The sequence below is a fragment of the Tribolium castaneum genome, chromosome 5 (assembly GCF_031307605.1).
Source record: "Tribolium castaneum strain GA2 chromosome 5, icTriCast1.1, whole genome shotgun sequence".
NCBI lineage: Eukaryota > Metazoa > Arthropoda > Insecta > Coleoptera > Tenebrionidae > Tribolium > Tribolium castaneum.
Window position 1 is genome coordinate 11,720,241 of NC_087398.1, and position 19,563 is coordinate 11,739,803.

The following is a 19,563-nucleotide window of genomic DNA, read 5'->3' on the forward strand; positions in this document are numbered from 1 at the left end:
AGCAGGCGGGGCGAAGCTGAGCCAATTTTTGTCATATTTTATTTCTTTTCCTTTAACTGGAGACAAATGATTCAATTCAACACCCGGCTTTTAAACACCTGATAAGAAAGCGATTAATGTCTAGAATTAAGAGCACAGTAAAGTTCACACACCATTCACGACCTATTAAAATTATGGAGCAACATAATAGACGGCTGCAAGAATAGGAATCTGATTTTTCGCAAAAAAATCCTCGGGAAACCTTGAGATGAGTGAAGGAGTTCTTTTCCATATAAATACCCAACACTGGGGGAGGGTCTTTAGTACAGTTGCAACCACAGACCCTAACATGGCTCTTCTCTTCGTGAGTATTATTTTTTGCAAAGTTAGCATTTAACAAGTGAAAGGATGAGTGACATATCACGAATCGTGTATAACTGGCTGACTATAATAAACGATTGATGATGTCAAGTGACGAAACACGTTACTGTGAACGGCTGAAGAGGAGCTGTTCAAACAAGCGCGTGAACGCAAAATTTAAAATTAAATTATTTAAGAAAAGTAACAGACAAAATAGTTTTCTTGCAATTGGATGTCGGTTGTTCTAAACTGTATCATTACCTCACAGGTCAGTTTGTACCTCATTTTAAATATTTGTAACCGAGTTTTCACGGGTTAAAAATTAGTTGATTTATTACTTTTATAAAAAAATTACGTTCAAATCCCAAAAAATATTACTTTTTGAGGGGTTTAGCAACAATATACGGACTGAACCAAAAGTAACTCACAAAATTCAATCTTTGTTATGAGTCATTTTTTTTTTAATTTTTGAACAGATCGATTTTAGTAATGAGCTAATAACATCATTTTTATTATTTTTTTATATTTTTTTATTGTTAACAGATATTTTTGATTACCTTTTTCGATTTTTGTCTTTCTGGTAAGTATTAAAAAATTCAAAAAAATAAATAAAAAAACTCAAAAATTATAGAAAAAAAGTTAAAAAAGTAATTGAAAATTTTATATTAAATGTTTTATTTATTGTTTTTTGTTTATTTTTTTGAGATTCTATGTTAAGGTTTGTTTTGCTAATTACTAAAATAAACATATAAAAACAGTTAGCTTTTTGCATTTAATTACAATTTTTTTTATTATATTAAATTTATTTTTTAATTTAATTTTTATTTTTTTTTATAAGAAAAATAAAAGATAAGTGTACTAAAAGCGTAAAGAAAAATGTCAGTTGTTTAAAAACGAATGATTTTACAAATGTCACTACGAGAGAATTGTTTTGCAAAAGAATCATGGACAAAAATGTAAATTTTATGTGTTACTTTTGGTTTATTTAAAAATTAAATGGAAAAAAACTCAATAAATTATTTGGTGATTTTAATATTTTATTAAAAACTGGTACATAATTTTTTGATACAGTTTTTTTGAGGTTTTCTGCTTTAGGTTTTTCTACAAGGTGATTCAAAAGTTGCCAGCTCTTGGATACAATAAACAATCAAAAATTGTTTGAGCCTTTTTTTATAATTCATTTTTTTGATTTTAGTTAGAAGAAATTGCACTTTGGAACAGACACCAATTCAAAAAAAATCGCCATATTGTATTTTATTCGACAATAAATAAAATCTGACAACATGAGAAAAAAAGACCAATATATAAATATGGTTGCTAAAAAATAAAAAATTTAAAAAAAAGTTGCTTGAAACAAAAATTTGTTTAGTTAAACTTCGTTTACCATCGTGCAAAAGTTGGTCAGACACTTTTCAATCATTCTCTATAAAAACATTGTAATGACTAAGCTGTTTAACCTCTTATAACTTGGTTACAAATATTTAAAGCAAGATAAGAACTGGTCTGTGAGGTAATGGTTTAATAGGAACAACATCTAATTGTAAAAAAATCGATGTTTGTTTACACGTATTAATTTTCATAGAAATTAAATTCCTGAATACGGTTAAACAAAATGCCCAGTATAGTTCTAACTTAATAAGAATTTAAAACAAGTTAAGGACCGGTTTATTGAAAGCTCAATTAAAGTTAATTGCACTGTTAAAAGTTAACAACTTGAATGAACCAACGAAATTGCTTTAATTTTTCACGTGATCAGTTAATCACGCATTTAATTGCGGATTAAATTAATGACGCTTGTATAAACCGACTCTTAATTTTGTAAAAGTATGGAAGAAGTGTTTTACTTCTAAACGATGTATCTTACAATCTCACTAAAGAACTAATTACTACTCATCATCATGTACTTTAAAAATGTGATCATTTCTTAAGAACAAATTTTTTCGATTTTTTTTTTTAATTTAATTTTTGACATTTTACTGCGGTAAGTTTTTTGTAAAAGATTACGCTCTAAAATGTACTTCTAATACAATTGTATTGTTTTTAGACCAGTGATTTTTTTTCAGATAAATTATTAAATTTGGGTTCGGAGCTCTATACGAATATTTTTCGAACTTGGTTGTATTCATATAAAATATGGATGTTTTTATTCAATTACTTTCTATTCATTAAATGATAATAAAAACATCCAGAGTTTTGGCCAAGTTCGAGAAATCTTCGTAATGAGTTTTAAATTATCATAAAAAACAAAGACAAATGATAAGATAAGACTCATATCTTGATGAATTATGATGGTGTATTAAAGAAGCTACTTAAAAGATGCGGGCTCACTCTCCAAAAGTTGTAGTACTTGAGTAGTCTAAAAGTAAGTATAAGTTTTTGAAAGATTAGATAATACTTTCCCTATTTGGTTTTTCTCTTTTTTAAGTTTATACAATATATACTTGTAAATAAATACATGCTTTAATTAGTAAGTAAGTACGCTTTTTGCTCTAGCTGCATTTTTAAATTATTACTGAAGACTTTATTGTCAAAATAATAGCAACAATAATTTTAACCATAAATTAATTGACGGCGAAATAAACCGGTACAAAGCTGATATAAGTATTATAAGAACTAAGTTACTACTAAAGTTTACTACCAAAGTTATTTTTTATTTATTAAATTTTTGTAAATGTTGAGTCTATTTTGGTACATTATCCTAGTCAGTAGACATTTTGATTGTTAATAATTTTTTAAAATAGTCAAAAAAGAAGACTGAGGGTTTGCTTATTTCAAAAATTAATTATCTTTCCTAGAATCCTTGCAAATGTTGTGAAATAATATAAATGTGTCTGTATTTTTTTAAGTATTTATTTCGGTATTTAATTAAATTTTTCTTTATTTATGCAAAAATTTGATTAAACGTAGTGCTTAAACCAACAAATTCTTGGAACTGTCTATCGATTGATCGTCTGAAACTGAAAGAAATTTTGAAAAAAATTTTTTTTTGAAAAATGATTACACTTTTAAAATACGTGATATTGTTTTAATTAATCTTGTCGTTGATTATCTCTGAATGTTGTTATTCAGTGTAATTCTGTATGCACATGAATGTTCTAATTGTTGTAAATAAAGGGTCTGGAGGCCAGAATTACATTGGATTAATAAAAATTTGTCCAGGTGGCGATTTTGGCCGTCGTCTTCAGCGTGGTCTCCAGTGGCGTCGTCCCAGCCTACCATGGCTACGGCCCCGTGCACCACGACCCCCTCGAAGGAGTCGATTATTACGTATTTTTTTATTTTTGTCAGGAAACAAAAAACTGAAATATTTTTCTAGGCCCACCCTCGCTATTCGTACAACTACGGGGTGGCCGATGGGTTGACAGGCGACCACAAGACCCAGCACGAGGTCAGGGACGGGGACGTGGTCAAGGGTTCGTATTCGGTGGCGGAGCCTGATGGTACAATTCGCGTGGTTCATTACGCCGCTGACGACCACAATGGGTTCAATGCCGTGGTAACGAGGATTGGAAAGGCGGTGCACGCCGCCCCCGTGGCGGCGGCGCACGGTTTCCTGGGCCATGGCCACTATTAGGCCCTTTAATCGCAGGCAACGTTGTAATTTTTTTTGAATAAAGTGGTGCGACCTTGCTCTGGTTTCTAATTTCTCCAGTTCTCACGTTGTTGCAACAAGACGAAAACACGGGTCTGCTAATTAATGACAAGTGTTTTGTTGGAAATAATTCGAGTTTCTTTTAATTATTTGAGAATCTGTTAGATTTTGATAAAGACAGTTTAAGTAACTTTTTGGGATATTAATGTCAAACGAGATTCACATCTGAGGGAAACTTTCACTTTTGTTGGTTGAAATATGAGATAAGCTAATCGCAGAAAATCGCTTTTAGTGCGACTTAGGTTTGTTGGTTTTATTTGACTTGTCTCTAATCCATCTTAATTTTTTTTTTGGACAAGAAAGGTTCATTAACTTTTTAGGCCGTTTCTTACATATGTAATTATCTAATTCGTAAAATGAGGTATTTATTATGCAAATTATTGCGTGTGGCTGTCGGTAAAAATGCAAATTCATAATTTCAGACATAATTATTTTAAACGGCAAGTTTTTATGTCGGTAGTAACGAAAAGCTTTCTGATTGCTGTTATTAATATTATCAACATTTTATTGAACTACAAACTACAGCAAACTGAAACTCAAACACTTAGTTCAAATTAAGGTCAGTCTCAACGAGTTGAATTTTTTTTACAGAAGCCGAGGATAATAAATTTCCCGACTCACCTTAAAGCATTTTCAAGTATACAGAATGTATCCGGAATTAGCAACAATACAAACTTATGATTTTTCAATTAGAGCAGTCTATATTTTGTTGCATTTTTATTTTACATGTAGTTTTTAACACTCATGTTAAATTGTTATTGGTCGATTTTGCTTAATTTTTAAAATAATTTTATTTTTTTGACGGATACACTCTTTTAAAAAAAATTTTACGAAATCTAAAATTCTTAAAAAAATGGAATGTTTACCACATTAAAGACTTCAGTAAGTACAGCGTGCTCAAAAACTGGCGCACCAACTCAATGGTGTGTGGTAGAGAAGTGGTTACATATAAAGGTAAAAATAGTAAAAAAATTCTTTGTATTAAAGTTATTGATAAATAACTAATTTTAGGTAAATGATATGTGGCAACGTTGTCTAACAGTCATGATCGCAATAGAATTTGAGCAACAATAAAAATAAATTATTTCTGAAACGGTTTCCTAGGAAATAATTCCCAGTGTTGGCACATCTACACATTGTGATTTTTTTGATAAATTTTATTTTTTTTTAAATTAAAAAACTGCTAATATCTGATAGTAAATTTTAAAATAATTATTCATCGTTTTGTTACGGAACGATTACCTGGTGTGAAACATAAAAACATAAAAAAATAATGAAAACAAAAGAAGTTAACACAATAAGTTTGTAACTCCAGATTTTTTAAAATATAACTTTAGGAATTTTTTCTACATTTTTCCCGTAATCTGCAGTTGCTTCTCAATAACGTACCACTGAGTTGGTGCGCCAGTTTTTGAGCAGCCTGTATATATTTTTTAGGTCATTGTGGTCAAAAAGATTAAAAAATTAAGAAATTTTTAGCAAGCTGAATAATTTGAGAATTTTAAATAGAACCTCCTACTTGTATTTTTTATTTTCACAACTAAAAGACCTCTAAAACATTACCAGTTAAGTATACCTCTTTCGAATCCTCGTAATATAGGATATTTAACTCTAAACATTAAAAAACTATTCACATTTGTTTCAGAAGTCGAAAAGTAAAATTTTTAGCTAATAGTAAGTTTATTAATATCATCCTTATAACTAAAATTTTAATATTTATGGTAGATCTTTAAATAACCGTATAAACTGATCACTGCATAATGTGCATCATTGTTGAAATTAACTTTTAAAGTAAAATATTTTTAGTTATTAATTTTAGACATCTTATACTTTATGTTTTCAGAGAGACAATAATAATTTTTGAGAAGCAAAAAACAAAACATTAGGAACCGGTTTATAGAAGCGTCATTAATTTAATCCGCAATTAAATACGTGATTAACTGATCATGAGACCAAATTAAAGCAATTTGGTTGGTCCACTCGCGTTGTTAACTTTCAACAACGAATTAAATTTTAACAGCGCTTTCTGTAAACCGGCCCTAAGAGCCGATTTACAGAACATTTTAATTGCAATTAAACTTTAATCGCGATTAACTTGACAATTGTCACTGCATTTTAAATGGCAACTTAATTCGAATTAGTTTAATTTTGAATTAAATCTTAATTTCACTTTCTGTAAACCGGCCTTAACTGTACCATTTAACTTTTTCGAGTCATTCAACTTTTAACAAACTTCGTAATTTGATTACGTTCCAAATTGCAGTGCGCTTAACAATTGGTACAAGTCAGGTCAGGTCAAGTGTTTTCGCCAAAAAAAAAATAATATAAAAACTAAGCAGAATCGACGACCAAACAAGTTTAGACCAAAATCATCAGTATTCAAAGTTACGACTTTGTTTAAGTTCCATTTAAAAAAAGATAAGTTTGTGTAGTAGTTTTTTTTCTGAGGTAAAGGGTAAAGTAAAACCTCTCTTAATGAACACCTCCAAATAATCATTAGGGACACCTCTTCACAACGGAGATTTTTTTAGGAAATAGGAACGTAACAAAAACATTGGAAAATAATCTAGAAAAACCTCTCTACAACATACTTTCTGTACAGTTGACCCGAGAAAAAAATTCCCAATTATTAAAAATACCATAATATCATATAAATTAACCTCTTGCAAGAGACAGACTGAAAGAGTGACAAAAAACGAACATTTGCTTCAAGGACGTTGTAGAAATGGATGAAAAATTTTATACTGAAAATCCTGTATTAAATATCGTTGAGTATATGAATTTTTAAAAAAAAAAAACGTGATAAAATACTTTACTGTCAATTGTGATTAAGAGAAAACTAGCTTGCTTTTGAACTACATCTATTAAAAAGTAGCTGAAATTTTGTTTTATGTAAAAAATTATTATAAAAACACTGCTCTTAAAAACTAGCATGAAAACAGAAGATTTTAAGTAAAAAATTTGTCTATTTTTTATTTAATAACTGTTTTATTTTGAAAATTTTTTTTATTTATAATATATCTAAGAATAAAAAGTTTAATAACGAAATATTTATACTGTCACGAATCTTATAATAAACATGGTCAAAAAAATTTAAAGAAGTTTACGTAAAGCTATACCTACAAAACGTAAAACATTTTTCTAAATATATTTTAGCTGCTGTTTTAAATTTGAATATGTTTGATGTATATATACTTAAAATTATTTATTTAAAATTTCCTACTTTTCATTAGTGGACACCTCTCCACAACGGACAATTAAAGATTCTTCACCGGTGTTCATTGTTGAGAGGTTTTAGGGTAATACAGAGGTTTATTATCTACGGCTGTAAAAAATATACTTTTTTAATTATTTAAAGGTTCAAAAGGTTTCAAAATATATTTTTATAATTGTTAAAAGGTTTTTTTTAATTCATTGCGATGTCTGTATTATTTTTTGAAAAAACAAAACATTTAAATTTAATATTCGGAAACCTGTCTTTTGTCCATTTTTAGGTGTTCTAATTACCATCTTATCCCGTTCGAAAAAAGTCAAAACTAGCTAGCCAAGGAAAACACCCTTTAAAAAGCAGTGCTTTTTTATTTATTTTTTGAAAACTAAATTAATCGTTTCGTTGAGCAGCAGGAAGTGCTGTTTTCCAAATAAGTTAGGTTCACAAAATATTTTTGAAAAATGAATTTCTCTATAAAATAAAGCACTTTTCCGTTACGATACTTCTATTTATTGGCCTCAAGTTTGAACATTTGAGTTTTTACAAAGGAGTCATATTACAAAAATCTGAATTGCAAGTGTAGCATTCTTTGATTCCTTTATGCGCATTCTTCCATCTGTAACACTTTTGTGGTAATTCGGTATTTTTGGTTGGAGCACACCCTCTATAAACACCACCATCTGAAAGCGATATTTTAGAAAAAAAACACCGTTTCATAAAAAAATTACCATTAAAAACTACGGAGAAGCAATGCGAGGTGCAAGGAATTGCTTTGTTGGCATAATCAGCATCACATTTTTGATGGCAAAAACCGCATTGGCGGTAGCCTAAAACTGAAGAACAGTTTAGAAAACTTGATCACTCATCGACTTACCATCCAACGAATGCAACGTCAGTACGAGTGCAACAACAGCGAAAGAAATTGTTTTCATCTTGACCAGTCTAATTAAATAGTTAAGAGCGCACTTTTATTTATACCTTTGGCCAAAATTGGTTTTTTTACGGTGCCATTAACAGGATTTACGGACCATGCAAACTATTTCTGTGATTGAAGGCAAATAACATACAGGGTGGGTCATTAGTTCAATTTTTATTTGATTTTGTTGCAAGTGATCAAGTTTCGAGGCAAAAATCTTTAATAGTGCGTAGTTGTGGCGCATAATACATAATTAATCAGCGAATCAACACTTATGTTATGAATGGGCGAAAATCGCACGACTATTATTCATAAGGCCGCTAATCTCCCGTCTTATCTCTTGTGAAACGAACCTTGAGGAGAGAGAAATCATTACAACGGACGAAACATTGTCGAAAAATGGACGCAACAAAAGTTTACATTTTCCTACAACTCTATTATCGAAAACTTGGACCCGAAGTCTCCATTTCCACTGCATTAAATATTAATGAATCACGATCGCGTGACCGCTGATTTTATTTAAATCCCTCCAATTGAATTAATGAGAGATTACCTAATGGCCGTTTAATTACAAACAAATCACTGTTACCACCAGTTACATAATTGAACTTCCGTCCAACTTCTTCACTTTCGCCCAAAACAAAGCGACTCTTCACTACTCACAATTGCCGAAATTAACGCTAATCACAGTTTAGTTCGATATTTTTTGGAAATATGAAGTGGTGCGACCTTGTTGCGCCACTGGCGGGGGTGGGGGAGACAATATGCATTGTCTACTGGGAGGTTCTTATATATACCAAGTAGGCTAAGAGACCTGCAGTCAATTTTTTTTCTTGGAAAATAACATGAAGGTGTGTGAGTGCCACTAGGAGTTTTTTTTTTTAATTCGTTTGTTCTAGTTTTGGGTGGCGGCGATTTTTGTGCAGGGGGCGGTGGCGGCGGCGGTCGTCGGCCGAGGGGAGCATGCCGTCGATTATTACGTAAGTCACGGGAAAGTGTGGGATTTTTCGCAAGGAAAGCGTCTTTCCCGACCTCAATTCTTATTAAGCAACACTCGGTATAGTTTAGTAATGAAACTTTTGACGCGTTTTTAACGGCGATTGCTTATTGTGAGTGTTTTATAACTCGTAAAATCGAAAATTTAAGATTCTGCTTGCCCTCGAAATAAAGAAAAATAGATTCGAAATAGTAAACTTACTTTAACACGGCTTATTCTTTTGTAACATCAAAAATATCATAGATTTGGCAAATTCGTTGGTTTTGTACTGGTAAAAATATTCAAAGTGAGGAGAAAAATGTTTTTTTTAAATCAATGGTTCTTTTATAACCTACATTATTATTTTTCATACACAGTTATTTTCTTCAAAAACTTTAGTCTTGTTTGACTTTTGCGATATGGGGCAATAACTCAACAATGTTAGACCAATTTTTAACAAATCCACTCACTTATCTTTAAAATATTTTTTATAGAATTAAACATTTTTATGCTAATCGACTTAATAAATAAGCAGAAAAGGGGTCGAAACTAGATATCAAAATACCTCGACTTTTTGTATCGAAAAATTCAGTGCGGAGGAATAAAAATGAGGAACAAAAAAACTTTATTCAACTAGTTTACTAATTGCTAGTGAAAAAACACATAAATGTGGAACGTTAAATAGTTAATAAGTTGAGAAAAACAAAAAAAAATTAACTGGCGTTCTGTCTTTTATGGTTCAAAACTGCCAATACGCTTAAAAATACAAGAAAAGTAAAAGAAAGAAAAAAAAATTGCTACAAAAATCTCTACAAGCCCATACCTCACTATCATACTTTTACTTTTACAACTTTGTTTTTTAAATTTTTTTTGTATCTTGAATTATGTTTGCAGCGTTTTGAAAATAAATGGGACGATGCACAAATTGTTAGTTTATTAATATTGTTATTTTTTTAATATAGTTTTTGATAAAAAGTTTTTCGTCGACTTTATCAGAATGTATTGTTTTTTATCGTCCAAATATAATTTCCTTCTAAGTAAGTACTTTCTTGCAATACCTTTTTGATATTTGCTAAATTTGTGTCCGACGTTTCGACAATTCGAAGAAAAGTAACACACAAAATTTCTATTTTTCTTATATTTAAAGAAGTTTTTTGTAAAATAAATCTCTCATTTTTGATACCATGGCAATAATGTTTTATTCGTTTTTGAGCAATGAGGTCATTTGATTTAAGACAATCGATATTTTTGCTTACTATTTTAGACAATATATACTCTTTTGTTTTTTTTGGTAATGATAAAAAAATTAATTATTAAAAAAAATAGGTTTACAAAACAAAAAAGTACCGAAAAGCTTTATCTTGTTGAAGTTCTTTAATTTTATAAAGGGCGATTGTTTTTCATTTAAGTATTTTATAAAATATAATTAAGGTAAAAACACACAAAGAAACAAAAAGTAATCGACTGTTATAAAAAAGGGGAAAAAGCAGAAAAATAAGCTTTTTGTGTAAAACTTTCAATATTTTTTTAACTACAAAATGTGAGCTTTACAACGAATAAACTTATTTTTGGCCCTTTTTTACATTTTTACATTATTTTAGTACAAAAGAACATTTTGAAAAAAAAGTGATTTCACTTTTAATTAATTATCTATGAGTATAGATGAGTATATATTTTTTGAAGATTATAATGTATCGTGTAAATATTTGATAGCAAACGCTAATTTCTGTGTGATTAACTGATTGTTATAGTTTTCGAGATGTACTACTTATTACTAGAATATATATATATATATATATATATATATATATACGTATGACAGAAAAAAAGGACAATAGTATAGAATGAAAGTATACTTATACAGAGGTAAACTTCTCCTAAACCCTATCTGTCGCTGCGCCACTGGTTTTAATTTGACAAATCGACTGATTTTAGGATAACTGACATTAATTTAGCAGAAAAAGGTCAATTGTAAAAAGCAGATTAAAGTAGTAAACGTTTTAAAGAATTTTAAAAGAAGGGAATACAATTTTTACGTTTTTTTGTACATAATTATTAAGCGTCATTAAATTAATCTGCAATTAAATGCGTGATTAACTGATCACGTGACCAAATTGAATAAGTTTGATTGGTCCATTTGTTGTTTTTAACAACGAATTATAGTTTAACAAAGCTTTGAGTTATACAATCAATTTTAAATGATTATTAAATTTGGAACTCTCATGTTTTCGAATAAAATCTGTTAAGATTAGTGAGTTTTATTAAAAAAAAGGCAATGAATTGGCGATTTTATAGCTTTAATTCAAATAAAAAAACAATGCATATTTTTTCTAAATAAACCGCTGACCTAAATTATCTTTTTCTAATATTCTCTCTACAAAACTTAAAAAAAACACCAAAAACTAAAAAAATAGGGCTTATTATACAGGGTGTTTTAAGTAAGGCCGATTTATTTAAACCGCTACAGTCTTGACCCGGTCTGTGCAATAAAAAACGGTTTTGTAGGGTTCAAGAAAAATAGAAATCCTAACTACATTTTCAGGTTCTCAACAAATAAAAAAATATATAATTAACAGTTTTTTTTTTGAATTTGTAGTCACACCCAAAATACGCTTTCAAATATGGAGTTTCCGATCCGCATACGGGTGACCAAAAGGCCCAGACCGAGGTCCGCGACGGCGACGTCGTCAAAGGCCAGTACTCCCTGGTGGAGCCCGACGGTAGCATTCGCACAGTGGACTACGTGGCCGACCCTGTGAACGGGTTCAACGCCGTGGTGTCGAAAAGCGCGCCATCTTTGCACCTTCCACCTGTCAAACATGTTCCAGCTATTGTTAAACAGGTGGCGCCGGTAGTCAGACCTGTGTATGCTAAGGTGGCACAGCCTGTAGTCAACGCCGTCTACACCTCTTCCATAGGTAACAATGTGGCCTAGAGCTAACATTTCATGAACGTATAATCTTACTTAAATTGTTATAAACAATAATGCAATAACAGAATAATTATTTTTTAAAGATGTACCATTGAAGTTGTTAATGCAAGTTTAGTTTGTTTAGAAAAAAAACCTGTTTCAATCAATTTTTAAAATGCAAGACCTACGTTCATAAAATTTTCGGTCAGTCTTGACCAAGTTCTTATGCAGCTACTTTTTACGATTTTCCTGAAAAACCGGTCCCCGCCGAAATGTTTTAAATATCAAGGCCCTTGGTTTATCTCGGGTTTGGATCGTGTAAGTGCGGTTTCCTGGTGATTATGTAAGCGAGGCATCCGAGGGCTCTGTTGCAATGGAATTAGAAAATTTTCGATTTTTTCCTCGATGAGATGAAAGCACTCCTACGCGCTTTCAGAGAAACGTGACTGAAATTATCGATTGCTGTAATTATCTACTGTCTACTGTTTGGATGGCGGTCGTGCCGTTTGGTCGAGGGGTAATTGACAACAGTGAAGGTGAAAAAATGTGTGACATTTAAGGTGTCACTGGAATTAATTATTGAAGCGAAACAAGATCGGGATTTTTAAGGCCGGGCTACGACTAGTTTTTACTCTTCAAAAGTCAACAGAATAATTTTTATCTAAATTTACAGAAGCAATTTGAAACAAACTTTAGTTAAAAATAGTAACGCGGATTTAATAGTTATTTATTTATGAATAAAACGAAAAAAAATATCATTGAGAGCGCTTGAGAAGGTAATTGTGAATTTTATCGTCATGTACAATTAAAAATTTAATTCCACTCCATTATTTCAATTGGCTCTTATAAACATCGAAAAATTGAACAATGAAAAAACAGAAAAACAACAATGGTTGTTTTCTCTAGACGATAAAATATCTTTTTACTATGAAATAATCAGTAGATAAAGTGCCATTTTATCGTTTTCGATAATTTAAAGAAATTTAGTTTTGTTCCAATAACTTGTAGTTCAAAGAAATCATTTATAAGATAAATTATTAAGTTTAACGACACTAAAACTGTCGTAAAACTATCGTAAAATTTATTTTATGTATGTATGTTCCATATTGCTGATGATAATCAAGAGAAATTCTAAATATGGTAGCGAGCAGTGATAATTAAACTGCAAACTGCAATAGATATTTTATTTTTTATTTTTGTTGAAGTGATGAAATAAAAAAGATCTTAATCTGTCTTGTATGTATACTAGGAGGCGAAGAAGTTTAGAAGTTTAGAGTAAAGATGTACTTATATTCAAGATCCAACAATTAGATCACTAATTTCTTGAAAAAAAAGAAGACAGAAACGCTGCACATTGTTTGAGAAAAAGTATCGGTTAAAATTTTTGCGACAAAAATAAATATAAAAATTGGCGCTCCGTGTTTTATAATTATTTTCAAGAATATTAAGAAAAAGAAAAAAAAAGAAATTAAGTTCTAAAGAATTAAATTTTGCACAATAATGTCCGCAAGATAACAGAAATATTGACTCTCGAACTTTTCTAGAGAATTTAATTCTATACAGCTTTTTGCACTTTTTTTTGTATCTTCAACCATAATCGCAGGATTTTGAAAATTGTGTGGGCAAATTGCCATCTAGCGAAATTATTTGAAGTAAATAGAACGTTCTGTTTGTACTTCGTGCCGCATCCTATAGCATTTATGTATCAGTAGTATATTTTCATAATTAAAATGGCCGTTGCAATTGTGAGTGAATAATAAGTTCAAATAAAAAACCCAAAATAATAAACATATAATTAAAAAACAGAAATATTTTTACGTTGTCCGTGTTTTTCTAGTAATTCGAAATAGTTGTTAGTTTGTAATTTATTGATTCTTTTGTCTTCACTAAAATACAGTGTGTTCTAAAATGGTTGTTCGTCAAGTCACCTATGAAATTTGAACGTGATTTGTCGGTTAATTCAAATTGTGAATGCCGACAAAGTGACAGATTTGTTAATAGCAAAAAACGAAAAAGTACACAACAAAAATCAAGGGAATATAAAACACAAGTCAAGACAAACTTTCCATTCGAAACGAGTTTGCCGAAAAATGCAAGAAAATGAATAAAAAGGTTGAGTAAAACCTCTCAACAACGGACACCGATGGGAAACTTTTAATTGTCCGTTGTGGAAAGGTGTCTACTAATGAGAGGTAGAAATTTTAATATAGGTTTTGTTACATTCCTACAAAAATGTCCGTTGTGAAGAGATGTCCGTTATTCGGAGGTGTCCATTAAGGGAGGTTTTACTGTACTTACTATGAGTCACTTGGATAAAGCGCCATATTGAATTTGAATTTCATTGCCAACTTGATGACCAATCATTCTTGAGCACATTGTAGTAAAAAAAGAACATCAATATTCGAGACAGACTATACTCTCTAGTTTATATGAAAAAAATGTTTTGCTTTTTGCAATTCTTGTGGAAATAAAGACATATTTATAGTATTTGCCTACTTATCTAAATTCAATTAGAAATTGCTGTAAGTGGTTAAGACCAAATAATAAATAAAAGAAAATATCAAAATAATATCTATAATTCAAAATTTTTTCTGTGTTGTTTTCACTTTATGCTTTTAACAATCGGAAGCAGATGTTAGCTTTTTGTAAAATTTATTTCATTATTTATATTTACTTGAAAGTATAAACTTTTTTAAATTTGATGTGTTTCTAGTATACCAATTTTTTTTTCTTAATTATTGTTTCAAATTCACATGAAACAACAAAATAACTCTCCGCTTTACAGATTTAACTGTCAACAGCAATTCGGGGCAGACTCTGCTGTCTTTTCTTTCTTCGAGGTGAATTTTATGGAAATTTCCTTAGATTTATATGAGAAAAATATTTTAATGGTCGCGTTACAAAAAATGGAGATAAATTAGAAAGAAATTAAAATTAATTTGCGCGAATTCCAAATGGAAACGTAAACTTTTCCTCTGCGACAGTTATTAAAACCGTCGTAAAACTATCGGAAATAATTTCAACATTGAATTTATCGCCAACTTTGTAAATTTTTGTGACATTTAATTTAGCAATCAACAAACTGCAAATATTTCCCTAATAAATAATTTTTTGTGGTGTTTACATAGAAAATTTTGATTTAATATCTCTCGGGAAAATCAAACGTGTCCACACAAGCATTTCTCGTGATTAATAATCGAATTCATAAATTTTGTCGAAGTTATAAATGATTTATCTCTCGTAAAAGCGTCTTCCTTTTTCGTACCTCGAAATTTGTTGGCATCTGTCCGAAAATCGAAAGTCCTCGCCGTAAATCGTCACGGCAAACATGTTGTACCTTATTTTCGCTATAAATAATTCATGTCCCAAATTCGCTCCACCCTGCAGATCCTCGTCATTAAGCAATTATTTATATTCATTCTTATCTGGCTAAATCCGGCTGCGAAGCGCAGTTCGGCTTTCGTGATTACATAAAGTTTCTTCGTTTGTAATTTACGAGCGATAGCGCTTATAATACTCGTATCCAATACCACCAGTGCGCAATTATTTATGATTTACTCGAAGCGTTTCCCAACAAAACCGAGCTGCTTCCCTAATACGAGATCCTTGTAAACCTGACATTTTACCGGACTCGGTTATCCTTAACCGGATTAAACTATCTCGGACTATTAATTTACAACACACATTTAATGCAGTTGCATAAATAACGCCACCGCCGCACCTGAAAATTCACGACAACGAATCGATCGCGAAAATTTCGATTGAGACGTCGACGATTTGGCTCAATTCATGAAGCGCGAGTTGAGTAATTGAAAGTGAAACCGTTTTGTGACGGAATTAACAAAGGCCGGAGAGGGGACTAGCGACGAGCCGACATTTATTGGCCAATGTTTCGAAAAACTATTCTACTCTGGTATTTTAATAAATTAAAATCTGGACTTGTCTAAAATAATACCAATAAATTCTTACACTGTCTGAACTTATTAATAACAAACTTGATGTTTTGATTTGGACCTCATTAGTTTATTACCTTCGTCTCAAAGACGATTCAATTAATTTAACTTCTTAAAATTGCTGAAAATTTTCAAAATAAGTGAGTTTTTAGCTCAATAAATTCTAATTCTTGAAACAGACAAAATTTATTTCAATGTTGATCAAATTTTTTTTTAAGTGAGTTTTTGGTTTCATTTTTGGCTTTTTCTATGATTTTTTCGCCTGTTTTGGCAACATTATGTAAAATAGTATGTTATTTTGCTGGAAAATATACTTACGAAAGTGCTGAAGAAGTACAAAGGGAATATTATTTACAACCTTTATTGGCAAATTTTCGATCTATTTGAGCAAAGTTCTACGAGAAAAACGAGTTTTTAACTTAAAAATGTGCATAGATATTTGAAAAATATGTACAAAATTAGTTATTCTTCGCTGGGTTAGAAAACAATCTCCCAAAATAAAGTGATTGTTTTGCATAAAATCACGTAATTTTTTGATGTAATAATGATTTGACTCTTCGATGTGTTTTATAACGTAAACAGCCCTACCGAACATTTTTTGACGAAATTTTGTAAAATAAGTAAACTTCTTTTGGAATAAGTGAGGTTTTTGGATGAAAGCTTCATTATAAAGAATTTGAAAAAGGGAAAAGTAGGTTTTACTGTAAGCAGGTCGTCCTGATGTAAATAAAATAAAGAGCTAACGTTTATTTTGACGTTTGTGAAACATTTGTGATGTTGTGGCAATAAATAAAGCTAAATTACTAGGTAATAAAACATTAAAAAAAGTTAAAACTATGGTTTCAAACTAATAATTTTTCGGTTTGTTAAAAAATAAATAAATAAAAGGGAAATACTTAAAAAAAACACCATTTTTGGTACACAGAATAAATAATTTTTTTAAGCTCAAAATAACATAATTCCAGACTCAATTAGATGATTTTTTAGAATAATTTTGCAAATACAAAAGCTTTTCGTTAAGAAAACAGGCTAACAGCCGGTTTATAGAAGGATCCATTAAATTTTAATTCATTGTTAAAAGGTAACAACGAAAATAGACCAATTAAATTGATTCACTTTTGGTCACGTGCTCAGTTAATCAAACATTTAATTTTGGATTAAATTAATGACACTTCTATAAACCGGCTCTTAGAACCTTCTATAGAAAGCTTTGTTAAAATTTAATTCGTTGTTAAAAGTTAACAACGCAAATGGACCAATCAGATTTGTTCAATTTGGTCACGTGATCAATTAATCACGCATTTAATGGCGAATTAAATTAATGCCGCCTCTATAAACCGGTCCTGTATCATTCTGTACAGACACAAAACATGTTAATTTCGACCTAATTTAGTTATTTTGTGATCAAATAAAGTGAGTTTTTCACTTAAAAACACAGATAATGTTATTTTTTATGAAATATTTTTATTTATATTTTTTATGTACAGGGTGTTTTACATAACTTTACGCACAAAATGTATTAAAGTCACAAAACATTATATAAGCTGTTTCAAAACTATAAAAACTCCAACGTTGCATTTTACCGAATTATTTTTTTAACTAAAATTGGTAAAATTATAAAATAGATATTAATGATAAGGTCTTTCTTTGAAAGTATAAATTACATTTGCTATTATTTTTCTGAAGTGCATGAATAATTGATAACAGATAATTTTGAGCGAAAATGCGACGTTGACGTTTTTATAGTTTTGAAACAGCTAATAGATACAACAAAAAATGTACATTTAACTATTTATTTTTTAAAAATCTCTGACAATAAAGTTGTCAGACTTATCAATGTTCCAAAAATGGTTATAAATTGTTGTTTTGCAGAAACAATTTTCTGTTAAGAGACGGAATGAATGTTTCTAATCTATCTAAGTCAATCGCTAACTAACTAAAAACGGATTTTTTTTGAAAAGGTAAACAAACTAGAAAAGAGTATAATTTTACAAAAGTTGTAATCGAATTTGTAATGAATATGTATTAGGTGTTGATTGCATTTTACAGGCGCAGGCCTCGTAAAATTACGTGAAACACCATGTATAATTTTTATTTTATTTGATATTTTTTGTTTAGCAATAAGTGAGTCCTTCGATGAAAGCCACGTTAAAGCACTTGAAAAAGACCAAAATGAATTTAAACCAATAAATAATTCAAAACACTATTTTTCAGAGGTTTTTAAAGTTAATTTTATAAAATAAAGGATATTTCTTAAGCTCAAAATAATATAATTTTTTATATTATACGATTTTTCGACCGTGTGTTAAAGAAATTTTTCATACAAAAAACAAGTTTCTCTATGAAAAAAAAAGCCAAATCACTCTAAACAAGCCTGAAGACCGTTATTTTCGATCTAATTTGACTGTTTTGGATCACATATAGTAAGTTTTTGATTTTTAGTCCTATTGCTTAAAGCTTATTTTGTTTTTAAACACATAATGCTGTTATTTTTTGTTGTTATTTGTGTTTTTTTAGTCGAATTTATAGGTTTTTAACGGAAAACGTAACTTAAATGCTCAGGAATCTATAATGTAACGTCATTGCGATCCCTACGGGTAATGTTTCAGCCTACTTGAGCTAAATTTCAGTCTGGAGAAAAGCATAAATAATAAAATTTGGAACTCATTCCGCGATTGTTTCGTATTTTTATGAAATTATCACAAAGTAAAGATATTTATATACCAACTATATCTAGTGAAACATATCAAAAAAACATTATTTTCGACCTTTATTGCAAACTTTTTCGCGGATTAAAGGAAAATTTATTGATGTTTTTTGTACAAAAACACCAAATTTTTGACGTAACTAGGTGTTTTTTTGGTTTATTTTAACTACCCTCTAATAAAAAAGCTAAATGAAAAGGCAATTTCGATCTAATTTAGCCTTTTTTTGGCGAAATTTTGCAAAAATTGTTTCGCAAAATAAATGAATTTTTCAGTTTCGATCTAACCGTTTCTAGAGCAGTCCTGTAAGTAGCTTATTACATCTTCATGTGCGGTAATTTATGTGATTACGTTGTAGAAAAGTAGTACACAAGTATAATACGTGTGTAATTTACATATTGAAAGTTGATTATGATTTTAAATACTTTAAGACCAGCCGTAGGCGAGTGATTATAGAAAACATCGAACACACATGTGTTGTATTGAATATGTTTTTCGGCATAATGGCGGGTAATTTATCGGTTATCAAACCTTGGCTTCTATGAACTCATCTTTTCCGAAAAAGGTGGTAATGTTTTTACGGTTTCGTCACCGTGTGTATTAAACAAACCTTGAATCTTCTCATTACTGAGCAATTTTAAGGTCATTTGTCTAAAAATAGCTCGATTTGTTTCAGGTTCAGCTTACAAAGGCCCGTTTTATGGTGACTATGACGCTTATGGCTACGCCAACTACGACCTGGATGCCCTCTATGACATTCCCAGCCACCACTACTAGCCAAAACCTAGATTTAAGTCGATTATATTTTTGTACAGTTTTAATAAGTGTAACAAAGTTCGTCAATAAAACAAGGCCAGTTTTGAGTAAAACAGCGAGTCGTGACATTGTTAGGTATTTGCA

The 19,563-nt window shown here is 30.2% G+C and overlaps 2 protein-coding genes and 1 non-coding gene across 3 annotated transcripts; 2 read left to right on the plus strand and 1 right to left on the minus strand.

The window, feature by feature from the left end:
- Positions 1 to 215: 215 nt before the first annotated feature.
- LOC135266280 (larval cuticle protein A2B-like) lies at positions 216 to 3,969 on the plus strand. Its single transcript, XM_064356662.1, has 3 exons — positions 216 to 343; positions 3,499 to 3,606; positions 3,656 to 3,969. The coding sequence occupies exons 1-3, from the start codon at positions 248 to 250 to the stop codon at positions 3,911 to 3,913; spliced, it is 462 nt and encodes a 153-aa protein (XP_064212732.1). The 5' UTR covers positions 216 to 247; the 3' UTR covers positions 3,914 to 3,969.
- A 3,720-nt stretch (positions 3,970 to 7,689) lies between these two features.
- On the minus strand, positions 7,690 to 8,231 carry LOC103312920 (uncharacterized). The gene is made up of 3 exons (XR_010334180.1): positions 8,077 to 8,231; positions 7,931 to 8,035; positions 7,690 to 7,882 (listed from the first exon to the last, which is right to left on the minus strand). It is a non-coding gene; the product is annotated as an uncharacterized LOC103312920 (transcript).
- Positions 8,232 to 8,824: 593 nt separating this feature from the next.
- LOC656760 (cuticle protein 19) lies at positions 8,825 to 19,532 on the plus strand. Its single transcript, XM_064356661.1, has 4 exons — positions 8,825 to 8,969; positions 9,018 to 9,098; positions 11,691 to 12,012; positions 19,340 to 19,532. The coding sequence occupies exons 1-4, from the start codon at positions 8,964 to 8,966 to the stop codon at positions 19,438 to 19,440; spliced, it is 510 nt and encodes a 169-aa protein (XP_064212731.1). The 5' UTR covers positions 8,825 to 8,963; the 3' UTR covers positions 19,441 to 19,532.
- Positions 19,533 to 19,563: the final 31 nt, after the last annotated feature.